Below are 24,903 nucleotides of genomic sequence, written 5' to 3'. Positions count from 1 at the left end.
CAATTGCACAAAGCAATTACCAAGGTGACCTGAGTATTTCACCATACAATGTAGTTAATACATCAAACGCATGTAAAACTGTCAAGGTTTCCTTTGTGTTTGCTCATGACCTCCTCCCCATCCCCCTCTCTGTCCCTCAGCCCTTGTCCCTCTCCCCTGTCCCTCTCCCTTGTCCCTATCCTGTCCCTCTCCCCTGTCCCTCTTTCTTGTCCCTCTCCCTTGCCCTTCTCCCTTTTCACTCTCCCCTGTCGCTCTCCCCGTCCCTCTCCCTTGTCCCTCTCCCTTGCCCCTCTCCCCTGTCCCTCTCCCTTGCCCCTCTACCCTGTCCCTCTCCCCTGTCCCTCTCCCTTCTCCCTCTCCCCGTCCCTCTCCCTTGTCCCTCTCCCTTGCCCCTCTCCCCTGTCCCTCTCCCCTGTCCCTCTCCCTTCTCCCTCTGCCTTCTCTCTCTCCCTTCTCCCTCTCCGCTGACCCTCTCCCTTGTCCCTCTACCCTGTACCTCACCCCTGTCGCTATTGTCTGTCCCTCTCCCCGGCCCATTCCCCTGTCCCTCAACCACCACCCCTCACTCCCCATCTTTCCCCTTTTTCCCTCCCCCTTGTCCCTCTCCTCTGTCCCTCTCCCCTTTCCATGTCCCCTGTCCCTCTCCTCTGTACCTCTCACCTATTCAGGCAGGCGTCCATGGAAAGCTCAGGTCAGGGGCTGCCATGGAAGACCCAGGGATGGCCACGGAATGGTCAGAGGTGGCTATGGAGTGATCATCTCATGCCAGCGGGAACTGGATCAAAGCCCTTTATTTAACTCACGTATTGGAGTTGCCTCCTCCACCTCCAAGTATTTCCACTGACACCAATAGACAGACCTCTCCTCACGTGAGGTCAGTGAGAGAGGAGGGAATGGGGAATCCAGCACTTAGATTGTCCCTGATTGACAAATGGCTTGGCCAATTGCTGCTGTTGATCTGGCAGTCCAGTCCCCAAAGCGGCCAATCAGCTGTGGCAATGGGTGCGATCAGGCAGGAGGAGAACAAAACCAATGCACCCTGGTTTGTTGCAAAACATCAATCAACTATATTGTGCTGGGATTGAGAAAACTACAATATCATGAGGAATGTCACCAAATCAATATTGTCCAATTCAAATCAAGTCATAAGCTCAAGTCCAAGTCACTGCCTTGAGTCAACAACTCTACAGATATCCTATGCAACCTGCTGTGAAAAATATTGCATTAAAAAGTAATTAGTAATCATATGCTACGCTTTCTCATTTACAGTACATAAGAATGTAACTTTTAGGTCTTAGGAGTTCAGATCTGCCCATGAAAACAACATTTTATATGAAAAAAGAGTATGGATGAGAGGTCACACATTGAAAAGTTGGGCTGGAATTTATCAGGGTGGTGGTGGGCCTGACAACATGCCAGAAGTCTGGGGGCAGCCTTGCCTAGGCTGTTTGAAGGTGCCCTGACTGGTTCTTCTGCCAGTCTAGCAGCTAATGAGCTGCCCACTGGGAGTCCCATCCCTTTATGGGATAAGACCTCACCACCAAAGGCTGCCAGCCAATCGGAGGGCTGTCAACTGTTCAGTCCCTGCAGCACTAGCAGGAGCAGTGGCCACTGCTGGGAATGCATCCAGCTGGGAGATTTAACGATGGGCACCAGGCTTACAGCAAGTTAAGTGGGGTTGGGGGTTGTCCTGGGCCTGTCTGACTGACCACAGTGAGGAGGTGGGCGGCGGGGTGGTTGGTTGGTGCGGGAGTGGGGTGTGTTGCCATGGAGACAGTCATTGTAGCCTTACGCAGGCCACAGAGTGCCCAGTCAGGAAAGCCTCCTCCAAGCCCGCAGGAAGACCACCAAGGTTTACCAGGCAGTCTCCCTACGTGACAGAGGGCCCATCTACTGCTGTTAAAATGGCAGCAGTGTTGGAAAGCGGCCTTAATTGATCAATGAAGAGGCACTGGCCTCTGGGTGTGACAGACGTCCTCCACTTTCCTCATCGCTGGTAAAATGCCATAATGATGGGAGGCGACAGGCACTCCACCACCCCAGCCGTCCCTCCTGATTTTTTGGTCCCACCACCTCCCTGCCCCCTCCAGCATCCCCATAAAATTCAGCCTGTTAATTCTGTTTCTCTCTCCAAAGATGCTGCCAGACCTGCTGAGTATTTTGAGCATTTTCTTTTTATATTTCAGACTACGGATGATGTCTGAATGCTAAAAAGTACACATTGTAACCTTTTACTGGCAATAAAAATGTTCCATTCTAGGAGTGATGTACACTTACAAACAGCAGGCAGCAGAAGAAATGTTTCAATCACAAGTTAATACATAGAACATTGTTTCTGAGAGACTGGGATGCAATGGGTATTGATTTCTTCCATGTGTCTCCATCTCGATGTTGACAGATTCTAGTCACCATAATTGTGTATCCCTGTAATCTGACCCCAGTGTAACAGAACAAAACTGTTACTAGACAGGCTGCTATGCAACAAAAGGCATTGGGCATAATCAATTTAGCATCCACATGAAGTCAAGCTGAACGCCCAGCCACCAGGCCATCAGTGCTGTAGCTTCAGAAAGCAGAAAGGTACCGATTGTTAAACTTCCAAACTGTTTTGCGAATGTATGCCACCAGACTATTTCTGCAGTAACCTTGTTATTCTACAGGAGAGATGAAATGTCATAGCCTTGATTATCATCTGTTAATTTAGTGATTCCCAGGTCATGGAAAAACAGGCTTATGCTAATAACTTTGAAGGCTGATTTAATTCTAGTCTGACAAGTGTCACCTTTTTTAATGATTCCTTTGTTGGTGTTGCTGACCAAGGCCACCTTATTGCCCACCCCTAGTTGCTCTTGAGAATATGGTTGTGAACCCTTTCTTGAAATGATGCAGTTGGTAACATGAAGGAGCTCCCATAATGCTGTTAGGTAGTGGTTTTAAGATGACAATGCTTTGACAATGAAGGAACAGGGATATAAGTCTAAGTTGAGATGGCAGGGAATTTGAAGATGATGATGTTCTTGTGCACCCGCTGGGAGGTGCTGCTGAAGAAGCCTTGGCAACTTGCTGAAGTATACCTTGTAAATATCACGTACTGCTATGGTGATGGAGTACACTGGTGATGGAGGAGGGTGCGGATGCTTAATGGATGAAATGCCAATTATGCATTGTCCTAAATGGCGTTGAGCTTCTTGAGTGCTTTGGAGCTGCACCCATCCAAGCAAGTGGAGAGCACCCCATCATCTCTGACTTGTACTTTGTGGGTGGCGAAGAGGCTTTGATTTTTTTAAAAAGGGCTATATTTTCTATCTGTTGCATTTTTCAATCATTTAAAGCATGTATCATTGTCTTTTGACACCTCAAAGTTTCGACTCTGCTAATAATTGACAGACAATACAAATAGCTTGGTCTTAAGTAGCATGATGTATCTCCTGTCGCAGGGCAACCTTACATAAATTAACATTTCATAAGCTTGAGGTGCCAAGCTCTGAATATAATGAGGGACAAGACATAAGCAAAAGCAAATACTTCAGTATCAAATCCTCAGTGTGTATTTGCTGTCCAACTCTTATATGATCATGATGGAAAAGGAAGATCTTGTAAACCATGATTACAGCTTCTTATATTTTGTTAATTAGTGTCAAGGCCCAATAACCATTCAAATGGAAAGAGACAAGACAGAAAAGTATTATAAATTGAAAGCAAACAGTACATTTGTTCTTTCGCAGTCACATCACAAATTATCCTGACAGGAGAATTGTTTCAGGTGTTTGCTTGCTCTTGAATTATTTACAGTACATTAGCTGCTCTCATTTTTCTTTACTATCCAGTGAAAGACAATTGGACAAAGGAACATTACACTAATGTAACTAAGAAACATTAAATTATTGTGTCTTTACTCAAAATATGTGCAATAAGCACATTGGAAATATGCAGTGGGTTTCTCTTATTAAGAAAAGCATAAATCCTTGTTATATAATTGTCCAACTTGGTGTTTTGGAGCCACTTTCATATTACTGAACAAGCTAAATAGGTAAATTATTCCAAATGTTATTTCAGCTGAAAAATCAGAATGAAAGACTAGTCTCATTCAACATAGTTAAATAGCACTTTTGATTTATAGTGAACAACTATATATATATTCACATATGTGTCTGTTATTTTCAAGTGCCCAATTAAAACACTGAAAAGGCTATAGGACAGGTGGATACCATGTTTGCTTTTAGATCTAGGCTTCCACGTATTTTTAACTATTGATCGGAGTTGGTTAGTGGATGGTATAGAGTGACCTGAAGGATAACAACTTGTATTTATATAGGGCCTCTCATGATCTTAGGATGTCCCAAAGTGCTTTACAGCCAATGAAGTGCTTTTTTTGAAATGTCACTTGTAATGTGGGCAGTGCAGCTGATATTCTGATTTTGTCTGATGTTCTGTATATTATACAGGACAACTTCTGTAGGTTTACAGAAATGCGAAACACCTTGGAACATTTTACTACATTAAAGGCACTACATAAATGCAAGTTGTTGTTCTTTTCCCATTTACTTGAATGTTTCAGCATAATCACATTCATTATACAATGAGGTAGCCCATCCCACAAGTTGCCTGCGCTGAATGTTTAAGAAATTACTCATTGGTTCATTGTTACCTTTAATTTTAATGATGCTTATTTAGGGAAGAATATTAAGAGGCATATACTTGCATTGGAGGCAGTTCACTGAAGATTCACCAGGCTGATTCCTGGGATGAAGGGTTGTCTTACAAGGAAAACTTAAGCAGATTAAGCCTATGCTCAGTGGAGTTTAGAAGAATGAGAGGCGATGTTATCAAAAGATATAAAATTCTGAGGGGACTTGACAGGATAGATGCTGAGAGGATGTTTCCTCTCATGGTGCAATCTAGAACTAGGGCCACAGTTTAAAAATAAACGATGTAAATCCATTGGAAGCAGTTCAGACAAGGTTTACCAGGCTAATACCCAGGATGGGTAGGTTGTCTTATGAAGAAGGCAGGCTAGGCTTGTATCCGCTGGAGTTTAGAAGAGTAAGAGGTGATTTGATTGAAGCACATCAGGGAAATGCGAGCCACACCACAGTTGGTCTTTAATCCTCTTAGTTTGGGAGTTAAATATCAGCCGCTGTAAACTAGCTTAGTGAGCAGGTCTTGAAATACAGGGAGTGGAAGCAAAAACCATTAAAGAGAGGATGTGATAGGGTGGATGTGGAGAGGATGTTTCCTCTTGTGGGAGAATCTAGAACTAGGGATCACTGTTTAAAAATAAGGGGTCGCCCATTTAAAACGGAGATAAGATAAAAAAAAATTCTCTCAGAGGGTTGTGAGTCTTTGGAACTCTCTTCCTGAAAAGGAGGTGGAAGCAGAGACCTTGAATATTTTTAAGGCAGAGGTGGTTAGATTCTTGATAAGCAAGGGGGTGATAGGGTATCGGGAGTAGGCGGGATGCAGATTTGAGGTTACTATCAGATCAGTCATGATCTTATTAAATGGCGGAGCAGGCTCGAGGGGCCAAATGGACTACTCCTGCTCCTTGTTCGTAAAGGGCCTCCCATTTAAGACAGAGATGAGGAGGAATTACTTCTCTCTGAGGGTCGTTAGTCTTTGGGATTTACCCTAGCAAGCAGTGGAGACCTGGTCATTGAATATATTGAAGGCTGAGTTAGACAGATTTTTGATCTACGGGGGAGTCAAGGGTTATGGGGGGTCAGGCAGGAAAGTGAAGTTGAGACCACAATCAAATCAGCCATGACCTTATTGAATAATGTGGGGGGGGAATGGGTTCAATGGGCTGAATGACTCCCTCTTGCTCCAATTTCTTATGTTCTTATTTTGCTCTTAATTTGGAATGAAGAGTTTCTTCACACCCAGTCGGCTTGCTTTGGGATAGTAAGGGAACAAGCTACACATGTTGTAAATCTTAAACAAAACAAAAATGGCTGAAAATACCTTGTGCACGAAATACACAGAGAAAGAGTGTGTGAATGTTCATGCCTGAAACATTGGATCCCTCTTATTTTTAATAAACGTTGTTTATATTTTCCCCTTATGAGTTTGAAAACTTGAATCAGGTTCTCCCATTCACCTTTTGTCCTTTTCTGTAATGAGACCAGAAATAGCTTCTTAACTACTGTTCACCTTGAACCTTTTGAATGGGGTGACCAGATTTGCAAAAGTCAAAACCGGGACACATTGAAAAGCCTTGGGAAGGTGGGTCTCCCTGATGATTGACATATTGGTGACCAATGGCAGGGCACTGGGGCAGTAAAAAGTAGGAGGTAATGTGATGACATTTCCCAGAATATGTCCAGCCAGAGTTGGGAAATCTATTCCATGGATATTGAGTCACCAAGGAGTGCCCAATCAATTTAATTTTAACCCAATATCTCTTCCTGTGGAGCACACTTCAAGCCTCCAAGAAACCATTTCAAAACTGCTTCAATATACTGTAATTTTGCACATTGCATGCTCCCAAATCCTGTACAAACAACAATGTGCAGTGAAATTATAGCAATTATGAATGTGTAACATTATGAATGAGTAGATTCTTGACTAACAAGCGAGTCAAAGGTTATTGGGGGTAGGCAGAATGTGGAGTTGAGGCCACAATCAGATCAGTCATGACCTTATTGAATGGCAGAGCAGGCTCGAGGGGCCGAATGGCCTACTCCTGAGCCTAATTCATATGTTTGTACATATGTTCATAACTCAGAACAGCACTGTCAGCAATCTGGCCCATTAGTTACACGCGAACATATGTTCTGGGCAGATTGTGTTAGCATGCAGCAGGAGGATTGCGTTTACAAGCATTTATCAATTATCATTAAATGTAGTTTATGCAAATTTACGCATTTGTACCCAGTAATTGGCTCATCTTGGATATGAGATACTTGGATTACAATTTCTACCCCGGTTCATCTTTGCTAGTGGTTTGCCTAATCAACCAAATAATTCTAAATGTTAATAGAAGATTAATTGTACGATTGAGTTGTCTGCTATGAGCATACCGCTCTGATGCTCAGGAGGCCAGCCAGACTGGTGGGACAGGATCATCCTAGCCTTCAAAGTGATTGACAGCTCCTCACGGCCACACAGATGGCACACTGGCAAGGGTGACTTCTGGAGCAGGAGCCAATGAGATTGTTAATGAGGAGGGCTGAAGAGCCAAGCGGTTAGGGAGCCGCTGCAGCAGCAGGTTGGATCAAGCAGCACCTGCTGTGATGTCAGGCGTGCTGGGCAAGTGGCTGGGTGCCAAGAGGGTGTGTAAAAGGCATCATCAGCAATGGAGCTGTCAGCACCAAAACAAAAGTGATAACCCCCTCGGACTGAGCTCCTGCTCTTTCTGAATGTACTACAACAGTGGCAGCCATTGCTAAATTGGTGAAGAATCCAGAGTGTAGCCGCCCCAATTCCCAGGATGCAGCGCAGCACAAGGGTTTTGTTTTGCTGACAGTAAATCGAATGCAAGGAGCGGCTTAAAGGGGAGGGTCCTCAGCAGAGCTGAAAACCAGGACATTTGAGCAATTTGGAGAAAACTGTTGGGATACCGGGATGCTGAGTGAAAAAGCGTCCTGACCAAACCAGGACGTCTGGTCACCCCACCTTTAAAACTCCACTATCCTTTATTATCACCATGGCAAAGATTGGACAGTCCTCCTGACTGCCAAATCTACTTCAATGCTCACTCTGTTTGGGGATAATTGTTATCATACAGTGTGGTGGTTCTTCTAAGTATTTGATAAATTAGCACAATGAAATCTGTGGCATTTTGTTTAATGATACCATTCTGCGAGTTATCTTATTCTTTTAGAGGCATTTTTCACACAACACAGCTTCCCAGAAGCAGCAGAGGGATGGTAATAGATTTAGTGGAAAATTATTATTATTGACATTAGTAATGATGCACTACCATTGATAAAATGCCAACAAATACATATGATTCTGGCAAACTCTTGCATAATATCCCCATATTACGAGGCAATAAAGAGCAAAATGATATATCAGAGTTTGAACATGTTAGTGATTATTTTGTTATGAGCCAAAGTTGTAAAGCAAAAGATAAAAGCAAAAAACTGCAGATGCTGGAAATCCAAAACAAAAACAAAAATACCTGGAAAAACTCAGCAGGTCTGGCAGCATCTGCGGAGAGGAACACAGTTAACATTTCGAGTCTGAATGACCCTTCAACAGAACTAAGTGAAAATAGAAGAGAGGTGAAATATAAACTGGTTTAAGGGTGGGGTGGGACAAGTAGAGCTGGATAGAGGGCCAGTGATAGGTGGAGATAACCAAAAGACGTCACAGACAAAAGGACAAAGAGGTGTTGAAGGTGGCGATATTATCTAAATGAATGTGCTAATTAAGGGTAGAAAGCAGGATGAGCAAGGTACAGATAGCCCTAGTGGGGGTGGGGTGGGGGGAAGGGATCGAAATAGGCTAAAAGGTAGAGATAAAACAATGGATGGAAATACATTTAAAAATAATGGAAATAGGTGGGAAAAGAAAAATCTATATAAATTATTGGACAAAAGGGGGATCAGAAAGGGATTGGAGAAGGAGGAGAGAGTTCATGATCTAAAATTGTTGAACTCAATATTCAGTCCGGAAGGCTGTAAAGTGCCTAGTCGGAAGATGAGGTGCTGTTCTTCCAGTTTGCGCTGAGCTTCACTGGAACATTGCAGCAGGCCAAGGACGGACATGTGGGCATGAGAGCAGGGTGGTGTGTTGAAATGGCAAGCGACAGGGAGGTCTGGGTCATGCTTGCGGACAGACCGAAGGTGTTCTGCAAAGTGGTCACCCAGTCTGCGTTTGGTCTCTCCAGTGTAGAGGAAACCGCATTGGGAGCAGCGAATGCAGTAGACTAAATTGAGGGAAGTGCAAGTGAAATGCTGCTTCACTTGAAAGGAGTGTTTGGGCCCTTGGATGGTGAGGAGAGGGGTAGTAAAGGTGCAGGTGTTGCACCTTCTGCGGTTGCATGGGAGGGGGTTGAGGTGTAGGGGGTGATGGAGAAGTGGACCAGGGTGTCCAGGAGGGAATGATCCCTGTGGAATGCCGCCAGGCGGGTGAAGGGAAGATGTGTTTGGTGGTGGCATCATGCTGGAGTTGGCGGAAATGTCGGAGGATGATCCTTTGAATGCGGAGGCTGGTGGGGTGATAAGTGAGGACAAGGGGGACCCTATCATGTTTCTGGGAGGGAGAGGAAGGTGTGAGGGCGGATGCGCGGCAAATGGGCTGGACACGGTTGAGGGCCCTGCCAACCACCGTGGGTGGAAAACCTCGGTTAAGGAAGAACGAAGGCATGTCAGAGGAATCGTTTTTGAAAGTGGCATCATCAGAACAGATGCGGCGGAGGCGAAAGAACTGAGAGAATGGGATGGAGTCCTTACAGGAAGCGGGGTGTGAGGAGCTGTAGTCGAGGTAGCTGTGGAAGTTGGTAGGCTTGTAATGGATGTTGGTGGACAGTCTATCATCAGAAATTGAGACAGAGGTCAAGGAAGGGAAGGGAAGTGTCAGAGATGGACCATGTGAAAATGATGGAGGGGTGGAAATTGGAAGCAAATTTCTGTAAGGACTCCCACTAGGGCTATCTGTACCTTGCTTGTCCTGCTTTCTACCCTTAATTATCACATTCCTTAGATAATATCACCACCTTCAACACCTCTTTGGCCTTTTGTCTGTGACATCTTTTGGTTATCTCCACCTATCACTGGCCCTCTGTACAGCTCTACCTGTCCCACCCACCCTTAAACCAGCTTATATTTCACCTCTCTTTCTATTTTTCCTTAGTTCTGTTGAAGGGTCATACGGACTCGAAATGTTAACTGTGTTCCTCTCCACAGATGCTGCCAGACCTGCTGAGTTTTTCCAGGTATTTTTGTTTTTGTTTTGTAAAGCAAAAGCACTGATGGAATAAAATATACCTTATTAGTTTATCATTACCATTTCATTATAGGGTTATTATTGAGCATTGAAGTAGTTCAATAAATGTGAAAAATTCTAGTTTCAATAATGCACTGGCAATGTAAGTTGAAAGGAGCAGCAAATAATAGTGGCAAAAATATAGAATTTCTATTCTGGCTGAAACTGAGTGTACATCTGAAGAATTCCATTTTTTCACTAATCAGCATTCAGCATTCATTCTCATTGTCATCTATGCTTTGATTATTTTGTGTAAAGCGAGTGCTGTTTTCCAAAAAGCAACCATGATTTTGCATTGTGACTCGTTCCTATTTATGTTCCTACTAATTGTGTCATGAACCTTTTACGTGAGAGTCTGGGTAAACTCTGTTTTAGGTATCAAGGAACCACCATATTAAAAATAATTTCCTTGGTCAATTTATATTCTGGTGTTAGTTTGGCCTCGTGAATTGTGTGATGTTTACACAGTGTGTTCTGGCTGTTTTCCAGCAAATATCACATACATTCCTGTACCCTTTTTTCACTCAATTTGTTACAAGAGGCAGCGGTTAATTTGTTTTATTGCTGGTAGAATTAAAAGGGCACTGTATTTAAGAAAAGATTCTTGACAAGTTTTCTCTGTCTTTGAGAAGAGTGAAGCATTAGAAAGCTTTGTATAATTTTTATTACAGTGACATGATGACGTGTTACAATGTGATTGATGTTTTTGCAGATATTTGCCAATATATGTAAATATATGTGACTGAAATAATTTCCAACACTAGACCCTTTGATATCATTTTGCACTAGATCTGTCAAAATATAACTGATCCCTTCATCCCGAAAGTGAATTTTTCTTTTATATGAAACCTGTGACATTTCATAAGAAGCCTTTCAGCTATTTGAACTGACAATATTAAGTGAAACATGGTTTGTTTCCTGTAATTTAAAATCTGTCTGACTGGGATATGGGTTGTAAGATGAAGTGGCCATTGTCTCAGTGATGGGTGTTGGTATTGTTTTCCTTGCTTTGCATTACAGGCACCTCTGCTCTGCTGTAATTACACTTTCATTCAATACATGGGGAATCTTCCACACAATACCGGAGCCTCCCGCCAAATGCTACACAAGTGTTGACATCCCCGATCGGCCGAGCCATGGGCAATGGCTGCAGCAGCAGAAGGTCAGAAGCCAGCAGAAAATCAAGAGCTATCGACAGATTACTGCAGCAGGAAGGGCAAAAGACAGCTCTGGTGGTGAAGCTTTTATTGCTTGGTGAGTAGTGATTAAAGAGGAACTTTCCAAATAGAAGTATTCTTGTGGTCACCAACCTTTTAGTTGAAATAATAGGAAGGAGCAAGTAAAACAATAGTGGATGGATGAGAAAGTTTGTGGGAATAAATGGTTCATTAAGCTATTTATTTTTAAGCATCTTTTTGTGTGCTTAGTTGTATCAATTTCAGTATATGTTTGTATTTTAATGAATTTAAATGCAGTTATATCCACAAGAACTTTTTCCAATAATTATCTATTTGCACATACAAATTGATATTTGCATTCCAAATAATAAAAGTGTTTCAGTTTTATGTGCTCTCCAGCTTCTTCCCAGAACCTGTCATTTGAATTAGTTCTATTGAGAGATAATATTTTTGAATCAAATGTCTGAGAAATGGATATTTGACATTGGTGACATTATCTATAACTGAGTGATATAAATCTCTGTGCTATTTCTTGCAACTCTTGAACTTGAATCAGGATTCCTAGTCCGTTATACATGAGTGACAAATCGTATGGCTGCCAGCACTAGGTTCATATTGTAGGAAGGGAATAATTTTGCATTCAGAACATGCACTTTAAAGATCCAAGCCAACAATGTCTACAGTTATCTAGTGAGATTTATAATTGTGCCACTACAAAGTGTAAGTTAATTGCAAATGCGGCAAAAGCAATAAATGCCTGGCTTCTGATCAGTTCGAATTGGGTCAAGACAAGTCTGACAAAAATTGGCCCCTCATCCCAATTTAGGTACTGTATTTCTCTCAGGACTTCAGCAAAGGATAGTGACAAGTCTGGCAGTGTAGTATACAGAAATAAACTGTTGGATCCTGGTCACTAGTTTAGTTGGACTAGTGGATCTGGGTTGCACACTTATTTCAGGATGACCAAGTTGGTACCATAGACATATCAGATCAGTAGACGGTTCTTATATAGAACACATTCTATTTATTTACAAAAGGATCTCAGCAGCTACACTTTTGTACTTACAACTAAAACCGTGTCTCTACATTACTACTCTAGGCTACTCACTACTGACTACAGACTACAGGCTATTAAGGTAGCCTGCGCTACCCTCTCATTGGACAATAAGATCATGTGATCTTCTATTATACTATTCTTCTTAAAGGTATATTACACATCAGATTACCACATAAACCTTGGACATAATTTCAGAATTTAGCTGCATAATTTTAGTCCAACTGAGCCGGCATCTAGCCATAGAACAAAGGTCTGGAAATTATACTCTGAGGTAATTTATTTTAAGTATGTAAATTCCTCTACTAAAATAACAAAGAGGAGGATGTCAGATGAATCCATTTAGTGATCATTGACTATAGTTAGAATTTCTAAAACTCATGATATTCTGCCATTGTTTTGGTGGAAATTCAGTGGAAACCCTGTAGAAACTATGTAAATGGCTGTGTACATCATCTCTCTGAGGATTGTCAGCCATGAATCAGTCAATAGCACTCTCACCTCTGAGTTGCAAGATTCCAGATTCAAGTTCCACACCAGGTCTTGAGTACAAAAATCAAGGCTGACACTCCGTTGCAGTAGTGAGGGAGGACTGCACTATCGGATATTTGTCACTATCTTTTGGGTGAGATGTTAAGGTGAAGCCCGGTCTGCCCTCTCAGGTAGACATAAAAGATCCCATAGCACTATTTTGAAGAAGGGAAAAGAGTGTTATCCCCAGTGTCCTAGCCAATATTTATCACACAAACAGATTATCTGGTCATTATCACATTGCTGTTTGTGGGAGCTTGCTTTTGTTGAGTGCAAATTGGCTACGCATTTCCTATATTGTAACAGTGATTGTGCTTCATTAGCGGTAAAAAGCTTTGAGATGTCAGTTGATTGTGAAAAACACTATGAGTGAAATTCGTTTTCCACCCCCCCCACTGAACCTAGGAAGTCAGGAAAAGCCCAAAAGATGTTCTATTCCTAGTAACTGAAAGTATTATTATGAAGCCAAGATCTTATGTTAGTTCAAACAAAATTGAAACTTGTCCAGCTGCTCAGGTGAACCTGGCAAGAGAAGAAAGACCAACATTGCCTCTAATTAAATAAAAACAGAAAATGCTGGAAAAACTCAGCAGATCTGGCAGCATCTGTGGAGAGAGAAACAGAGTTAACCTTTCGGGTCCAATATGGCTCTTCTTCAGAGCTCTGAAGAAGAGTCATACGGACTCAAAATGTTAACTCTGGACGGGATTTTCTGTGCCCACCAGCGTCGGGCGTGCTTGGTGGCAGGAGCAGACAATATGGCACGATCGGTTTCACAACGGCATGAAACCAGTTCGCAATCGTCCGCTTAGCCCGCCTATTACGGGCCACGTTCTCCGCCATGGAACATCAGGAACCTCATTGTAATACATCAGCATATCATTAGGCCTGCCCGCCGGAATCGTCCCCCCGCCTCGGCCGGAAAGCACGTGTAGAACACATCTTGACAACTGTAACGTGCAGAAGTCGGGACTTACCCGCCAAGGCTTTGCTCACATCGTGGACATCTGAGGAGCAGAAGATGCTGCAGCCCGACACCAACGGCACACTGGGGGAATGTCCATCACATGCTGGGTGGATTCTCAAGGACATGGTTCTGCTGCAAAGAAGTGCGCAGAAGTTGGAAAGTCACCGTTGATGCTCACAACTGGTAATCATCGAGGGGGTGGGAGAGGAAGGGCCAGGATCGGCTGGGAGTGGAAGAGGTGTCAGGGGGTTGAGGTTGGGAGGGGGGGAAATGAAGGTGTCAGGATGGGGTGAGGTTGGGAAGGGGATAATGTAGGTGTCAGGGTGAGAGGTTGGGGGGGGAGGGAGAACAGGGGAGGAGGGGGTAAGGGAGGAGAAGAAGGCAACTGGGGAGGAGGGGGTAAGGGAGGAGAAGAAGGCAACTGGGGAGGTAGGAGTAAGGGGGGTGGAAGATGCAAGGGAAGGAGTGCGGAGAGGGAAAGGAGTAAGGGTGGAGGAAGAAGTGAAGCTGGAAGAAAAGGTAAGGCTGGAGGAAGGAGTCGGGGGGAGGGATTAAGCAGGGGCGGAGTTTGGGCGGTTGGGAGGAGTCATCGTCATAGGGTTACACCACACAGAAACAAGCCCCTCAGCCCATCGTGTCTATGCCAGCCATCTGGTGGGTGGGAAAGGGTTCCTGGGGGGAAGGGGTGTGAAGGGAGGAGGGGGTGTGAAGAGGGGAAGAGGTGCGGAGGGAGGAAGGGGTGCGGGGGGGAGGGATGTGCAGGTGAATGTTCACCGGAGGGTTCAGATAGGTCCATGTCTGCCTCCAGAGGAGTGAACTGAGGATGGGCGTGGTATGGAGGAAGGGTGAGAATGACCGAGGGCAGAGTGAGGCGGGGAGGGTGAGGGTTCGACAGTAGCGATAGAAGGGACAGCGAAGGTGGATGGTGGGGACCTGGAGGCAGACACAGACCCCGGGAGTGGGAAGGAGGAGGTCGGGGAAGTGAATGTGGATGGGGGTGGGATCTTTGGGAAGGAAGGGAACGTGCACATTCACCTGGACATCCCCAAAGGAAAAGGGTTGTGGCTGGTAGGTAACGGAGGGGAGATGGAGGGTGATGCCAGGAGGGTCAACTGTGATGGGGGAAAGGAAATGGGTGACTGGGGGAGGGTAAAAAACAGGGGAGCGCACAGTGCAGTGAGACCAGACCACGCTTGCTAAATTGAAAGTGAAATGAGAGCCGTGGTGGGCGAGATCAGGTGCTGCATGGGACTGTGAGCAGTGGGTGGGCAGAGATGCAGGTCAGCTCAGATGGACAACTGAAAGTGAATCCCAGCAGGCAGATTTCAAAATGCTCAGGACATTGAGATGCGTGTGATACAGGAAGGATCCACGTGTGTGTGAGAGAGTGCTGGCACGAGGCTCCGAATGGCCCTGCCACACATACACTTTTCCCTCCAGAATCACTCGTGGGCTGATCTGCTCCCTCCGTGTTGACGGGTCTTCCAGGCTGTTTATTTCCAGCTCTTCACTGGAGGAGGTGTCCTCCTGGCTGCTGATGAGGTTGTGGATGGAGCTGAGGGACTGGCTGCCTGAGGGTGTTGGTCCCTTGGCAGAGCTCCTTGTGAACCAAAGTAGAGATGATTAGTACATGGTAGCAGAGTCAAAAGCAGGAGGGAGAGCACTCACAGTGGCATTGAGGGAGGGATAATGTGGTGCAGGATCCTCAGGTGAGTGTTCGCTGTCAACCTCACCTTCGCCACAGGCAGGGTCCTCATCCTCACCAGTCAGCCCGATGGCCATGCTCCTCAAAGTGAGTGAGGGGCCTAATGTCGGCCACCCCACCCTCTGGTCTGGGACTTCTCCCTGTTGATGTGAGCAGGCTTCTCCTGCATGAAAACAGGTGGAGAGAGTGTGAGCAGGACACATGGCACTGTGGGGAATGTTTGTGTGGTGAGCAGAGCCATGGACGGGATGAGGATGTGAGCTCAGGAAGATATGAGCCTGATGGAGATGTGAGGGTGTGTGTGAGAGTTAGTGGTGTTGTCACTTGAGGTGTGAGATCCCTGTGGATGTGTGATGGGTTTGTGAGTGTGTGAGTCGAGAGTGATGAAAAGAGTGAGTTACCCTGGCAGAACGGATGAGGCCATTCATCCTGTTGTGGCACTGGATAGCTGTCCTCTTTTGCAGGGCATTGGCGCTGACCACTGCTACCACCGCCTCCCAAGCCTGGTTGGTAACGTCACTGCCCATCCTGCAGCCAGAGGGGAGGTACAGGGTATCGCACCAGGCCTCCACGGCATCCAAAAGACATTCCAGTGATACCTCGCTAAACCTGGGGGCTGCAGTCTTCTTGCTTTTCGTGGACATCTTCCCTGCGGTAGTCATGGCCTGGAAGCACTGAGATGTGTGTGCGCAGCTGGACTTTAAATATGGCGCCCAGTGTGATGAAGCATTGAGGTGATGGTGGCCAGGTGAATGAAAGCCCGCCTGCCATCGAAATGGCGCATTCCTGGGAACGCATGAATAACATGGCCGGATTTGGACGATACGGTGTGAAAACCCATCATCGCAGCTGGCAGGTAAAACTTCAGTTTACCCGCCCGCCACCGCACTTAGTGCAAATCCGGGACGATTCCGCCCTCTGTTTCCCTCTCCACTGATGCTGCCAGACCTGCTGACTTTTTCCAGCATTTTCTGTTTTTATTTCAGATTTCCAGCATCCACAATATTTTGCTTTTACCTTACTGTTTCTTATTGTTACTTAAGTCACAGGAGAGTTATATGGAAGAAAGGAGTCTATCTTATTGTAAATATATCCTCGGAAATGCTCCAGATGGCTGGCCCCAATTAAAATTATAAATCACCTTGACTTCAAGGCTGCTGATTCACTGTCACCTATTTTACACTATTATATGGTCAAAATGATCTACCTTGTGTGCTGTAGCAGTGGTATGTGCCTCTAAGGAGCATGTTTGGTTCACATAACATGGCACATGGTTGTTTTACACATGAACTGAAATAATGCACAAAGTTATGAGAAACTTTCTGTAGCTCTCTCCACATTGGCATTGAACCATATCTTAAATGAAAGACTCCTCATGTTCCACTGCAAGTACAGGGCAGCTGCTTATAGTGAAAATAGCTAACCTTTGATGATGTCCCTCTTTGAAGTCTTTACTTCGTGACTCATTTCTAAAGTTCAGTTCATTTTCAAAAATGGCAACAAACAATATTAAAGAGAATCAAGATAACCATGGTTACAAAGCATCCCTCCCTATCTCGAATAAGACTAAAAATCTTGATGTCTAGAAATACTTCTGGGTATTTCATTTAGATAAAATATTGGCTGATCTATGTGACATTCATGTAGGGGAAGTGAAGATTTTTATCACTGGTCACCTTGTCACTAAATCTATAAATAGTGTTGTTTGGTTTTCAGAGTGGAATAATCCCAGTCCTATGGAGATGAGTTTAAAGGAGAGAGAAAGGTGGAACTGGAGGGTGTCAGGTCAGTAGGTCGGTGGGGGGGGGGGCACTTGCCTGGTAGTGGTGGGCAGCCAATCTGCATATTTCAGTGCCCAGTTGTGGGCATATTGGAGACACCATCAGGATCTTCCTGGTGGCAGACTTGCACCCCACTGAGGCCAAAGCATGGCAGGTACCTGGAGATGGGGGAGGTGTGTGGGGGGCCCAGGAAGCCTCCTTTAGATCCCCTCCCACAAGAGCCGCAGGGGTACGTGGGCTACAGCTGCTGTCGCAGGCCATCCTGTGGAGGGGTTTCCACAAGGGTGGCCTAGCAGCTTTGGCCACCGTTTTAGTTTAAAAAGGTACAATCCTCTTCAGAGGGTGCCTCAAGTTTGAGGTGCATTCATGGTCCCCACCCTCCAACTCTGCCGGTGGGGCTACTGTCCTTCCATGGCTGCAGGCCCTCTGATTGGGCCCACAGCTTCAGGAACCTGACCACTGTCCTTAATTGGGCAGCGAACGTGGAGGAGGCCATTTAGGAGGTGGCCTTAAATAAGATTGTGATGGAATGCGCACTACCGGCAAGTGCAGAGCCTGGAAATGGTCCCGACGCACGATTATTTTAAAAGGACTTAAGATCCCACCCTTAGGGCGGTATTTAATCAAGGTGATGGAGGTCTCACCGAATTAAATGGCAAACAGGTAATTAAGTGGCCAGTGGTGGGCCTTCCCTGGGGTCAAGGACCCGGAACGCAGCAATCCCACCCCTCCTCAAGAGTTGCCGGACATTCAGAGGCCAGCAGATTTCCATTGCCATCAGTGCTAGCGCGACCGGTGGTAAGTCCACCCCTTCCCAATGCTGGGGATCTTGATTCAGCACCTAATGCCTGACAATGAGGGATGTCCCGTAACATGGCCTCCCCCTGCTGCCAGAACCCTGTAAGTAACCCTGTTTGAGCTTCCCAAGTGGCAGCAGCCCTGCCTGCCACTGGTTAAATACCAGCGGCAGCAGGATGAGGTCCTTAGCTGGGCATTAATTGCGCACTCAAAGACCTCAATTGGCAGGAAGGCAGGAAGGCCATCAATGGGTCTCCAGGCCACAGACTTAATCAGGGCAGAGGCGAGAAGGGACCACGGTTCCCTCCCAGCATCCTCCCACCTGATCAAATGCCCCCCACTTCCAAACATGCCTCGGTAGAGGGCATTAAAATATGGCCTCACTGCTTATGTCCATTGCCTGTTATAGAAACATAGACAGAAATGTTCACTCGGCGGGAGGGTGAGCGTGCGCCCAACCCACTCGAGCATGAAATGACGCGTGTTGACATCGGCCGAACGTGCTGACGTCACCGCGCAGTCGCGCGATAGTCCGGTCGCCGGGCGCGCACTGGAGTCGGCAGTGCGCCTGCTGACAATTACAAGGCATGTTAAGGCCATTAAGTTGTCAATTCAATTAAAATTTTCGTTGTCCATCCAACCTAACACATGGCGGGCCAGCGAAAAGGCCAAGCGGCCTTTGCAACTTTTTGGAAACCTCATCCACGGGCGGGATGAAGTTTCCAAAAACAAATAACAATAAAATAAAACTTTAATTTTTCATTAATAACACGTCCCTGTTCATGCGACAGAGTCACATGAGGGGACATGTTTTAAGATGTTTTTATTTTTTCTCTATCTCTTCATCTCCCCAAGGCAGCTCCGTGCCTCAGGGAGATTATGCAGCGCACACTTGTGCGCATGCGCGGAGATCGCTTTCAGCGGGCTCACACTCCCCACCCTCCAACACAGGCAGCACTCAGTCCTGCCACTCATGTTTCGTGCTGGGCAGACCTTAATTAGCCCGCGAGGGTGAAATCATGGTGCAGTGCCAATCGCTACTGTTTGGAGGCTTATAGACAATCCCACTAATGTTTTCTCTCCCTTGTTGCTTCTTAGCTCCACCCAGACTGATTCTACATCTAGATTTTCTGACCCAATATCCTTTCTTATTATCATACTGATTTCATGCTTAACTAACAACGCCATGCCACCTCCTTTTGCTTTTCACCTGTCCGCCTTAAATATCGAGTACCCTTGGATATTCAGTTCCCTGCCTTGGTCACCCTGCAGCCATGTCTTCGTAATTAAAGTCATATCATACTTGTTTACATTTATTTGCGCTGTTAATTCGTCTACCTTATTGCGAATACTCTGTGCATTCAGATACAATGCCTTTAGACTTTTCTTTTTAACATTTTTACACTTTTGTTTGTACTATGGCCCTATTTGCTGCTAGCCCTTGTTTCCTCTGCCTTCCACTTTTGCTTTCTACTTTTCTATCTTTCATTCCTATTTTTGTTTCCCTCTCTTGTATCTCCCTGTTCAGGTTCCCACCCCCCTGCCAGTCTAGTTTAAACCCTCCCCCACAGTACTAGCAAATACCTCTGCAAGAATATAGGCCCCGGTCCTGCTGGGGTGCAACCCATCCAGTTTGTACAGGACCCATCTTCCCCAGAATCGGCCCCAATGCCTCAGGAATCTAAATTCTTCCCTCCTACACCATCTCTCCAGCCACGCTTTCATCTAGTGTATTCTCCTATTCCTGATCTTGTTAGCATGTGGCACAGGGAGTAATCCTGAGATTACTACCTTTGAGGTCCTGCTTTTTAATTTATTTCCTAGCTCCGTATATTCTGCTTTCAGGACCTCATGCCCTTTTTTACCTATGTCGTTGGTACCGATATGATCCATGACCTCTGGCTGTTCACCCTCCACCTTTAGAATGTCCTGCAGCCGCCCAGTGATATCCCTGACCCTGGCACGAGAGAGGCAACATACCATCCTGGTGTAACATCTGCTGCTGCAGAACGTCTATCTGTTCCCCTTACAATAGAATCCCCTATCACTATTGTTGTCCCACTCTTGTTTTTTACTCCCTCCCCCCCACCACCGGTGTAGCTGAGCCACTCATCATGCCTTGGACTATGTTCTTGCTGCACTCCCCTGAGAAACCATCTCCTCTAGCAGTATCCAAAATGGAAAATCTATTGGAGAGGGAAATGGACCCAGACAATTCCTGCACAACCTGCCTAGTGCTTTCACTCTGTCTGGCAGTCACCCATTCCCTTTCTGCTTGTGCACTGTTTACCTGTGGTGTGGTATGACCACCTCACTCTCTGTGCTATCCACAAAGATCTCATCCTTGTGGATGCTCCACAGTTACTCCAGCTGCAGCTGCAGCTCCGAAACGTGGATTCTGAGTAGCTGCAGCTGGAGACACTTCTTACACACGTGGTCACCCTGGACATTGGCATGTCCCATGTAATTTCCTTGTTATTTTTTCCAAAGCATTGTGACAGTACAATTTCATGATTGAAATTTTCCATTTTACAATCAAGAGATAGCGCAAAAGGAAAAATAAACTCACTCCTCAGATTATTACATGGGACTGGGCACATCATCTAGGCTGGTACTCCAGCTTAGCACTGAGGGAGTGCTGCACTGTCAGAGGTGCCATCTTTTGGATAAAATGTTAAATTGAGGCCCCATCTGCCCTCTCAGGTGGATGCAAAAGATCCCATGGCATTGCTTCAAAGAGAAGGGAAATTGTCCCTAGTGTCTTCAATCAACACCTTCAAAAACAGAATATCTGATCATTTTCCATTGATTGTTCACAAGTTGTTGACCATATATCTTACTTTATAACAGGAACTATACTTTAAAAGTAAATTATTGATTGTAAAGTACTTTGGGACATCCAAAGGTCATGAAAGGTGCAATATTTATACAGGTATTTTTATGTTTGCAATCAAATCACCTTGAGTGATTTGAGTGAGTACTTTAGTTCAGATTGTTAGAATTTTTCATTATGTTGCCCACATAGATGAAATTGTGAATACTCTTATATGACTGGTATGAAGAGAAATTGATAACAAAGTGAATATATGCTGTTCAGGCCAGAACGGCTCCTCTAGTACGAAGGGTGTGGTGGGGGTGGGGAGTTGGGAGGGCCGGGGGTGGTGGTCATTACACTTTAAAGACACGTCACCTTCCATTAAGTTAGGTTATAAGCCAATATACGGGTGTGGCAAATATTTGAATACACAACAACAATATCAGTAGCATTTATAATCTTGGAAAATAATGTCATTCATTTGATATAAAGATTCATACCAGCAGGAATGGTCATTAGACCCAACAAGCACATCCTTTGATTGAGCTCAACCTCATTTCCTGTTTTCTCACCCTATTCAACAATCTCCCCCTACCCCCCGCCCCCCCACCCCTCTCTCTCTCTCTCTCTCTCTCCCCTGAAATGCACCTACGTCAATATAGTTATTGTTTCAATGGCCTTTTTTGTTCAATCACTTAGCAAGTCTATTTCCATTTGCTAAAATACTTCCACCCAATTTCCCTTAATGTTCAGGATGATAAAAAATAATTTGGTCCATTACAACACATCCCTCTGGTACTCCAATGCACCCAACTGGCACCCAACGTTATTTGGAACATATCTGGCCCCCTAATTTTACTGCCATATTCCAAATATTTATCAACCTTTGAGTTAAGAACTATTTTAAATTAAAATTCATGTTGCCTTGTCTGATTGTCCTTTTGTCATATCTAGTTTTAGTTAATTCCTGCATTCACCATATCTATATCATTTAGTATTTAACATTCCTATGTGAGACCAGTCCTTAATCACGCTCTCTCTAGACTTTAGAGTTTAAGCCTCTCTTCTAATTCCTCATGGATGGTTTGGCTCTTTTAAACTTGGTATCTTATTAATTTTCTGTGAATGGTGTTATATGGAATATGCATGCCTCTTTCGAAGTCTGGTAACTAAAATGGTAAATAAAACCCTGAGTGTGCTCAGATCTGCACATCAGTACAACCTCTGAACATATTAGGCGCTTGTTGGCATTTGAACACACTGCGATTCTAATGCTGAGATAACCACAAACACTTCCAATATGATATACACATATAAATGAATTTGCACAAACATCTATTTGTATATAATTTTGTTAGTGCTTAGAAAGCTGTATCCTTTCTGTATGATAAACGTTGTTCATTTTGTTTTTTAACCATAATTTCTAAATGCTATTATTTTCTGGCAGGCTAATTTGCTGTTTGAAAGTAGCCACTGATCATTCATATCCTTTGCAGCCGCAAAATGTCAGCTGAGTATTTCCTAATATATTAAGATATGAGGATTCTCAAATAGCAGCAGGACTCATTCAATCAAGCTTAAAACTATATTTAGAGATCTGTTGTTTAGGTGATATTTCCCAGTCCAGTGATTATATTTATTTATAATTATCTTTTAATATCCTCATTGGATTTTTCCGAACGTTGGGTAGTATGTCAAAACAATGCAACCAGAGACTGTGCAGACCATATTTTGAACCTGTTTGTTGCTAAGCAACAGAAATTGCATTTGTTCGTGTTGATGGGATGTGTTCACCAAGGATGTTGGAACAAACCAGATCACAGTGAACCGAGGGCAGCTTTCTAACATGGTGGGTGCTTTATTGGTAGTGCTGAGGTCCTATTATAAAAGCCTGCTTATCTGGATGTTTGCCTTCAGCAGTTGGATCAGTCATTCAGTAAGTAGCAGAGAAGAAACCTCTTAAGCATTCAAAGGTTGAAAGCTCATGTATTGCAGAATATTGCTGATAGATTTTTACAAAAGGACCCAAAAAGGACTGGATTAATATAAAGTGTCATCTTTCACAATACCAGGTCTTTGTGCAACGTGGCAGCTCTACTACAAAGGCAACCCACTCGAGTGTAAGGATTCCTTCTCCCACTCAAAGTTAAGACAATCAACTAGTCAAAAAAAGTTGAAATATAAAGTGACGATGAAGATACTGGGATTGGTCTTTTTTAATGGAGCAGGTTGTTTGCTTTATGCAGTGCTCTCTGTTAGGAAATTTTATGAGGAAAGAAACGTAACATGAAAAAGGCGAAGAAAGGCAAAAATCAAAATGAAAAAAGACTTCATTCTTCTTTTCAAAAATTAAATAATTATATATTTCTTTTTTGCAACTACATTGAAATACTTTGAGAAATCTTGCTTGTTTTAACACAGCCCGGCATATCTTTCTCATTATACAAGTACAGTCATTTTCACATATTGAAAGCCTAAAGCAGAATTACGTTTACTTCCCTCAAACATGCAGCAGAAGTCTATTGTGGATGATCATTTCTATCATCTTTCTTTTACATCTCAACAACTGGCACGGCACAGAAAGCTCTTTCAAAGGCACTTCTTATGTATGAATATCCTGTTAGATTCCTTGGGTCACATGATGGATCAAATAGGCTGGTCAGAAAGCAGGCTGCAGAATGGAAATGGGCTTACAGCTTTACTTTTAGTCTTCGCTCTTTGGAGGAGGTTGTACAGTAGTTCTGCCTGATGTGACCTGGGGTTTGAAATTTTCTCGGATTCACATACAGCTCAGTTGGTTCAAAGGAGATCTGTTAAATTATGGGAAGTGCGGCAAGCTCAGAAAGTAAGAAATTAGCCATGAGATCTAAGGAACTGGAAAAGAAAATCCAAGAAGATGCAAAGAAAGATGCCAGGACTGTGAAGCTGCTCCTGCTGGGTAATTGAATTTTGCACTATTAATGCTGACATTTTGATCCATTCTGGCAAAGGAGAAAATTGCTTGCAATTTACACCAATTCTAGGAGCAGAGGATCCGGATCAAGTTTAATTCCATGCAGATCCATTCCATGCAGTTTGCACAATTCCTAACACTTTCAATAGCCATAAACTGAATGTTCACTCTAATTGGTCCCAAGATGACAAGTCATAAAAAGCCATGAGTGCTAGAATAATATGAAGTAGAGTGCATAGAATTACAATGCAGTGTTATAATATTTTTGCAAGTCTTTTTTAAAGTTATCAGTTTAATACATTATGTTGTATGACTGTGATTACCGTGAATTATTGCAAAATCCAGTTTCACAAAATGAAAATGCCTCATTATTTTTCAAAAAACTCACCAGTTTTCTTTTTGCTCAATCTTTATTCATTTGTGAAAACTTCATAGTGAGTGTCAGTTGGTTTGTTCAGGCTTGCAGTTGAGTCTGAGCTGTCCTTGTACTGTATTCATACAGAGACACTTCTAAAGGAGCAGTTGGAGATAGTAATGTGAAGCAGGAACTTTAAGTTGACTTTCCTCTCACGACCCTAGGGTGATGGTGGACAACTGTCATACCCTCACAGCAATCCCTATCGAAATGACTGCTCACTCAACATAGATTGGGGATTGAATCCAAGATTTTCCTTGTATGTATGGCTGTATTACTCTTTGGATGAAGTCTCTGAATCACAAGACTAGCCTGAAGCTGTGGCTGTGGCTGGAACTAATAATAACTAATAATAATGTTGTGTATCTTTACCTGTTAATTTGTATTTTGGTGCAGGCTTTTTGCCCACCCTGTGCCTTGATTGGAATTCATCTCCAGTGGAGGGAGACTTCTACCTTCCCAGGAGGTACTCTGTTGACTCCAACTTGTGTATCATTTAGAGGTGGGTTTCCTGGGCAATGCTGCAACAGTAGGGAAATTAAGAAAGGACAAAAAGAAAGAACTTATATCTTTCAACCATCTTTCATGATCTCAGAATGTTCTAAAGCATTTTACAGCTGACGAAGTACCGCTGAAGTGTTGTAATATAGGAACGTGGCAACCAACTCGAGCATACACAAGCTCTCACAAACAGCAATGAGTTAATGGTCAGCTAATCTGTTTTAGTGATGCTGTTTCAGGAATAAGAACTGGGCAGGATACCAGGAGAACTCCTG

At 44.1% G+C, this 24,903-nt stretch overlaps 1 protein-coding gene across 1 annotated transcript in view; it reads left to right on the top strand.

The window, feature by feature from the left end:
- Positions 1 to 23,579: 23,579 nt before the first annotated feature.
- LOC144688038 (guanine nucleotide-binding protein G(t) subunit alpha-3-like) overlaps positions 23,580 to 24,903 on the top strand; it is a 66,338-nt gene continuing 65,014 nt past the window's right edge. Inside the window, exon 1 of the mRNA XM_078554692.1 lies at positions 23,580 to 23,697. Within this exon, the coding sequence (XP_078410818.1) occupies positions 23,580 to 23,697 (118 nt within the window). The remainder of the gene's footprint in view (positions 23,698 to 24,903) is intronic.

Source organism: Cetorhinus maximus, chromosome 12, assembly GCF_964194155.1.
Source record: "Cetorhinus maximus chromosome 12, sCetMax3.hap1.1, whole genome shotgun sequence".
Lineage (NCBI taxonomy): Eukaryota > Metazoa > Chordata > Chondrichthyes > Lamniformes > Cetorhinidae > Cetorhinus > Cetorhinus maximus.
This window is presented reverse-complemented; position numbering and strand designations above follow the sequence as displayed.